At 35.0% G+C, this 7196-nt stretch overlaps 1 protein-coding gene across 1 annotated transcript; it reads right to left on the reverse strand.

Annotated features, from left to right (window-relative positions):
- LOC113277450 lies at positions 1-2129 on the reverse strand. The gene is made up of 3 exons (XM_026526542.1): positions 1519-2129; positions 1021-1210; positions 1-373 (listed from the first exon to the last, which is right to left on the reverse strand). Exons 1-3 carry the CDS (start codon positions 2100-2102, stop codon positions 167-169), a joined length of 981 nt encoding a protein of 326 aa, XP_026382327.1. The 5' UTR covers positions 2103-2129; the 3' UTR covers positions 1-166.
- Positions 2130-7196: the final 5067 nt, after the last annotated feature.

Consider the following 7196-nt stretch of genomic DNA (forward strand, 5'->3'; position numbering starts at 1 on the left):
TATAATCAACTAAAGCAATTCAATATAAACCAAATTTCTGCGTATGTAATACATGTTGGCCAACATCACCTCTTATACATACATACTCGCAATAGTACATATGAAAAACACCTCCTATACATACATACTCGCGATAGTACATATGAAAAAATTTCTCCTATAAAAACTACATCCTTTTGTAAGGGGAGATGCTGCTCACTAATGACGTTTTTTCCTCCTTGTAAGGTTGAGTTGACGCATCAGACAAACTGGGTAACCTAGGAGCACTTCCCTTTCCTTTACGAGCATTTGGTCCAATCACTTCTATCATGTACCTCCACCCATCAATAGGTCGTCTTCTGCTAAATATGTGAGACTTGATAAAACTCGCAATCTGCAAAAGGCCAAACACCAGAGCTTTAGAGTGATAAAATAGAAAGTGAATATGCCTGCGAGTTAATATGCATGGGCCGAAGACATAAACTGAAGATGAAGAATTGGGTAATACGTATTAGATTGTTTTTCACCCTTTCATGGGGTCATCTCTTGCCTATCTTAGAAACCCCACCTCGTCCCATTTAATAAATATATAATGAAGAAAACTTGACGCCTCAGATAATTAAGCAACCAACTCGGACAAACACCGTTCGAGAACACAATTATAAAGAAGCAAAATCGTTGCAACAACAAAATCTTAAACGGTAAAACAAGGCTTTGAAAGCTATACCGGCAGCCAATAAAAAAATCTTACATTTGCAAAAGCTAATATGTTTCTTTTTCTCTGTGAGACGGAATGGCTAAGAACTCTTCTCCAAAGTCCAAATCTTACCTTATAAATTCATACTGGCAATCCTGCCCTAACTACCAAATTACCTCACCCTGTCTTGCTGCAGCTGAACTATATCTATTGCTTAGTCAAACCGTTGATGTTAAAAACGAAAAGTAACTCATGTAAGGAGCCTTTTAGTGTTTCAAATAGAAGACCTTCCCTGAACAAATAATAAATACATTATATCTACTTAGTGCATAAACTTGGCATACCTGAAATTTACAGTACGCAATTCGACGCTCATATTCTTGGAGAAGAATGTCTTCTTCTCTCTGAGATATCTCCCACACATTCCCATCTTGAGTTTTGGATGTTGTCTCCCACCCGTCTGGCTTAGTTTTGAACTCTGAGGTACTTGGAATTTCAGTATCATCCAACTCATTGTTGGTGGAGTCAAAAATCCTGCATTTAGTGTTAAAATTATAAGATGCCACCCAACAACATATCCTGTCCCCATTTGTTAAGAACTAATCTAGTAGTCTTACTGTGAAGAGTTCAAAATTGAAATTATAAGATTACTACAACTCCATTTTCCCTAGCGCAAGAAGATTACTTTGATTTAGCACCGGTCGCTAGCGCAAGTTCTAATCCAAAATTCAATCTAGTAACAAAAACTGAAAACATTGACTTACTCACACGCACCATATTTCAAACACCAATTGTGCAATCCAAAAATGGCAAGAGCCACAGACTAGAGATGGAGAACTTACTCAGAACAGCTATCAAGTAATTTATCAATATCATTATCACCACTACCAGCACCACCACTTAACTTGGCTTCTTCCAATTTTTCAATCTCTTTCATCCACAACCCAGAATGTATTCTTTGTTTTTTCAACCTATAATCTCTTTTTATATTCTCAACACTATAAAGATTACTACTATCTGTTCTCTCTTGTTGTTGCTTCTTCTGTTTTGATAACTTAGGGTTTCTATTTCTTCTTTCATTCCAATTATCAGTCATATCTTCAACAAAAGCTTTAGTTTCAGGATCAACAGAATCATTATTTAATGGAAGAATTACATCACTAGTTTCTTCTGATGATTGAGAATGAACATCAGTTGTTTCCCATGGAGCTCTGGTTTTTGCTTCTGATACTTCTTTTTCTTCTGGTAACCATGCTGTTTCCCAAGCATCATTCCATTCTTCATCTCCATTTTTCTTTGTAGATCGAAACCTCAGTTGTTGATTTTGGGTTTGGGTTTTAATTCCAGTCAGGGTTTTAAGAATTACTGATGAGAGATCATTGAATTTTGGTGCGAATTTTGATGAGAGTAGTTTCAAGCTCCGCATTTTTCTTTTGGGTTGGCTATCTTCTAAGTAAACTCAATTATAGTGTGAGGTTAGTGATTTTGTAACTTATTACGGCTATTTTTATGCACATGTCAAACCGCTGATTTTGCCACTTTATCACATCCATAATGGGCATGTCAAAGTGCCAAACATATCTTCCTAGATGTCAACTATTATATATAGGCATACATAGAGTGTCCATCGGTAGATGATCAAACCATCGCTTGCTAGTCATTCCAGCGCCAGCAATGGTCACTATGTCGCTCGCTGACTTGATCATCGCTTATCAGTTCCTCATCCAACTGCTACAATTTTTCCCATCTATAAATACTCAATTTCCAACTCATTTCAACTTACATCAGAATTTCTAAATCTTTCGAGAATTTCTCAATCTCCAATTCTATTCATCACTCTTCCAATTCCTCAAAGAGCATGGATGATAATATGAACATGGTTGAGTTCGTACAAACCAACATGCTGCCGAAAATCAAAGAGTTGTTAATCGTGCCGATGTGCGAAGTCGAATTAGGAGGCGAGTACCAAAATTTAGTACTGAGGAAGATGAATGTATTTGCAGGAATTTTGTTTCTTTTACTGAGACTTTATTCGCAGATGAATTCAGTCCCCAAAGACTTTGCTAAAGGATTTTTGGGAAATTTCAAGAACAAACAATGAACCCCAACAGTTGTGATGTTTCAGGGTTGAGTCATCGCTTCACTATAATCAATAAGAAAGTTATTAGGTATGTTGTTTTACTTCAGCAAGAAGGTCCAAACATGAGGATGGTGAAACCATGATGGAACTTCAACAAAGGTGTCGTGCGGAATATCGTCGCATTTTAAAATAAAGACTTCCAATTTGGAAGTTGTTTCGAGATTTTAAGAGGGTTTCCCAAATATTGTCCAATATTTATGTTTTAGTTTCTTAATTGTCCACTTAAGTCTAAGTATTAAGTTTTAATATTTTTCTTACTTTAGCTTAAACTTTGTAACTCTAGTTAAAATGCAAGATTGAATTAAGAATAGAATTAAGCTTAATTCATTAAACCTTGAATTAATCATTAATAGTCGTTTTACAAGACATAAAACTAAACAATAATAATTTGAAATATAGAGTTTAAAAATAAAAATTTGGGACAATGTTCTTCATCTTATTAATCTTCTTCATTTCACAAAACTTCCAATCAATGCGCTGATGAACGGAGTTTCCTTTGTTTATCTTCTTCTTTGGCTTCAAATTTGTTTTGCCTTGATTTTCCTTTCCTTGAAATTTTCTTTGCCTTTTGCTTAGTTGCGGCTTAGACTTGGTTAATATCCAAAACTTGAAGACTTCTTTGCTTTTTACCTATTTCCTTATAACTATCACATATTTTCTTAACGACACCTTCAAGCGCTATTCCAGAAAAATCAAGTTGCGTTGCCGAATCAAGTTGGGTTTGAAATTTTGTCATTTGAGAAAAATAGAAAAAATAAATTAGATTGAGAAAGAGAGAGATAGAGAAATTTGATTGAGAAAGAGAGAAACAGAGAAAAAATTATACATACAAATTTTGGGGTAAGTTTTGAGTTTGAAAATTACCTATTTATAGCGATAAGGTACTAGTCATTGGGACTAGACTTAACATCGAGCGATATTCATGATAGCGCTGGCAATAATGACTTTATCGCTCGCAATATTATCAATATCGTTCGCTGGAATATCTGTCGCTCGCTCCGTGGTTTTCACGTAGTGCCGCAAGCATGCCACTTGGTATGTCAAATAGTTTTTTTTAACCTAGTGCATAGGAATAGGCCTTATCGGTAACTCCTAAATTACAAAAAAAAAAAACTCTGGCATCAACCGGAGTGGTCACTGGACTGGTTATGGACGAAAAGTATTATCCGCTTCGAAGTCAAGTCAATGTCTCGCAAAAATCTGTAACATGGACCAAAATTTACGATATTGCTAATGGGGGTGACGGATCATTGTGGAGGCCCGGGAGGGTGCCAATATTCATATAAGACACAGGATTTATTAGTGTGTCTTATATGGGTTGGTACCCTACCCAATAAACTGGTGCCCCATTATCAACCATGAAAATTTATGACATGACATCTATATATTTATTTTATTTTATTTCGTTAATGGAAAAGAAGATTTTATCAACTCACTGAAAGTTGTAGAAAAGAGCTCTCCTCGGATACCAACAGGAGGCTGATTGGCCTACCCGTTTATTTATACGAAATTTTCTAGCTAACTTAGGAAAATTCTTATGGAAGTTGGCAAATGTAAAAATTAGTTCAGCCAGAATATGGTTTGCCACAGTGGTAATATGTAATTGACGTCAGTACAAGAAGTGTGCGATGAAAGTTAGGTCGTGCGGTTGGAACAAGGACGCCACCCTGAGTTAATTCCAGCTGTTAGCGGCTTATTAATTTTCCGACGGATATTTTTTTTCTTCAATATATATTTTTCAATGTTATCCTCAAAAATCACAACACTCTTTTATGTTATCAAGTTTTTCTCAATCTTAATCACTTTAAATTTTCAACCATGAATCCTAATTTTGGCTTTTTTGAGGAAGATATGGAAATGAATAAAACCTAGTACGAAGAAGAGCATTGATTTTGCTTCAATTGGGTGAAGAGGCAAATGAGGCTAGAAGGCTGGAAAACTTTATGTTGCAATTACATTCAGGGATGATAGAACGTCTTTAGAGCCAAAAGAAGTTTTCACTTGAAGATGGGCGTGGCAAGATCAACATTTTTACCATGACAAGATGATTCATGATTATTTTAATAATGGATATGTATATTCTAATGCAGATTTTCAGCGTCGATTCTGCACGGGCCGCAACTTGATTAAAAGGATTATAGTTATCAGACCGGCTACTTGGCCTTTTTAGTTGGCAGGAATTGGTGAAAGTGAAGAAACTACTATGTTGGGTGGCATCGAACTTAGCAATTTTGAGCCTGGAGATAATGAGTTCCTAGAATCGTGAGCAAGCGGTGTTGGGATTCTGAAGAAAGTCGGGTACAACCTTTATTTTAATTATATCACTATGATCATGTATGAGGCTTTAGTTCCGAATAAAAGATCATTGTAGCCCTACGAATATTATGTTATGGGATATCAGCGAAGTACATATGTAGAAGCAAAACAATTGCATTTAGGTATCTCAAAATGTTTTGAGAAACAGTAGTCGACCATTTTGCTCCAACTTCCCTACGAAAACCAACTCAGATAGATGTTGATAGAGTCAATGGTCAAAGCATAACTAGGATTTTCCGGGAATGCTAGGTAGTCTTGGTTGCATGCAGCGCCGTCTCTAACATTTTAGAGGCTTAGAGCGAGCTTTTAGAAACTAGCATTTTTATATGCACTGGAAAAAGGAGAGTTGTTGCCCTTGACAAATTTTGCACTTACACAGTTTAAACAAGGGAAATTTATTGGAAAGTCCAAAGCCCATATAGTTATTTATTATAGGGTCCAATCGGAAATTAAATTTATTTTAGGGTCCATAAATATAAAATACCCTGCTACCCCTTCTTTTATATGTGCGGATACTAGTAAACATCCGATCTTTTTTCTCTTTCACAAATCCACGAGATTGAAACTGAAATTCATAATCCGTGAGATCTGAACGGAAATACATCGCAGATTTTGAATGGGTAATTGAAAAATCTTCAGATATATCTTCTCTATCATTAATTAGTGCATAATTCGGGTTTATTTTCCTCTGATTAGACTTTTTTTTTTCCTTTTAAAGATATGATCAACAAGAATTGATTTGAAATTTGGTTCAGCGATGCTGAGAACAAAGGTTGAAGTGCATAAGAGAATAATAAGATAATGATACAATGAAAGAAGTGATCATACACAAGAACTAGATGAAGAAAAACAAATTATAGTTTGATCCAGGAGTACATATATGCCGTACTGGAAAAACTGTTGGGTTTTGTGATTTTAGCAGATTTATCACTTACTTTTGCATTTGAGTTGATTATTACAGTATAATCCAATATTCCATATATGTTGTACTGAAAAAAATAGTTAAATTTTCTCATTTTGATTAGGTTCAACACTTATTTTGACGTAGGAGGTAATATTTATAGTGTAATCCAGCGGTACAGATATGATTTACTGAAAAAAGATGGTTAAGTTTTATTATTTTCATATACTCATCATTTTTTTTGGGATTTGAGTTGATTGTTACAGTTTGATCCAACAATAGATATATGTTATACTAAAAAAACTGGCTGCATTCTGCGATTTTAGTAGATTTATCACTTATTTTGGCATTTGAGTTGATTGTTATAGTATAATTCAGCATTCGATATAAGTTGTACTGAAAAAATTAGTTAAAAATTTTCATTTTCATAGGTGCAACACATTTTTGAAGTTGAAGATGATGTTTATAATGTAATCCATCGGTACATATGTTAGAGCACTGCTCGGTCGAACTCACAAGTGTTGCTATATCAAGCTTATTGTCAAAAACTATATCTTGATTTCTAGTCTACAATTAGTTAAGTCTCGGTCTAGGATAGTGGAGTTGAGAAACGAACTAGTCATCATTTGCGTTCTACCGTTTGAAGGCGAAGATCAACCGAAGCTTTTGGAGAACTTCATCAACAAAAGGTAAGTGAAGACTGAACCACCTATTTCTCAAGTTGTATTCACTTTTCTATCTTGAGATGATTGTTGTATAACTAATTATACTAGCTTGCATAAACAAGAATTTCGAGTCGAGAACTAATTATTTAGTTTATGAATTTCTCGAAATATAATGACTAAGCTTAATGAACATTTGTTCATACTTGATCAAATTCGGTGGAGAACAATTTATTGTCCGGAACCAAATCATGATTCAAGTTTATCATTCGAAAATATCCTGGAACAGTGATAAGTGTCATTGATGTTATTAAGGAATGTTTCGAATCGATTTAGAGAAAAACTGAACTACTATATTCGGAATTTGCCTGAAGCCGTATTACATGTATTCGTACACGTAGCGGAGGAGCTATATATCGACTTTTAGATTTGTGTGATACGCATACTCGTATGTACATCATGGGAAAATCTGTTTGTTTCGTGATCCGGATAGGTATGTAT

Source organism: Papaver somniferum, chromosome 5 (genome assembly GCF_003573695.1).
Source record: "Papaver somniferum cultivar HN1 chromosome 5, ASM357369v1, whole genome shotgun sequence".
Lineage (NCBI taxonomy): Eukaryota > Viridiplantae > Streptophyta > Magnoliopsida > Ranunculales > Papaveraceae > Papaver > Papaver somniferum.

Bases quoted from the DNA above. Each gene is read 5' to 3' on its own strand.
- LOC113277450 (XM_026526542.1), bottom strand. From the start codon at position 2,102: ATGCGGAGCTTGAAACTACTCTCATCAAAATTCGCACCAAAATTCAAT. The intron at 1,211-1,518 runs GTAAGTTCTCCA...CACTAAATGCAG, and splicing joins TTACTTGATAGCTGTTCTGA to GATTTTTGACTCCACCAACA. The intron at 374-1,020 runs GTATGCCAAGTT...GGCCTTTTGCAG, and splicing joins TTGCGTACTGTAAATTTCAG to ATTGCGAGTTTTATCAAGTC.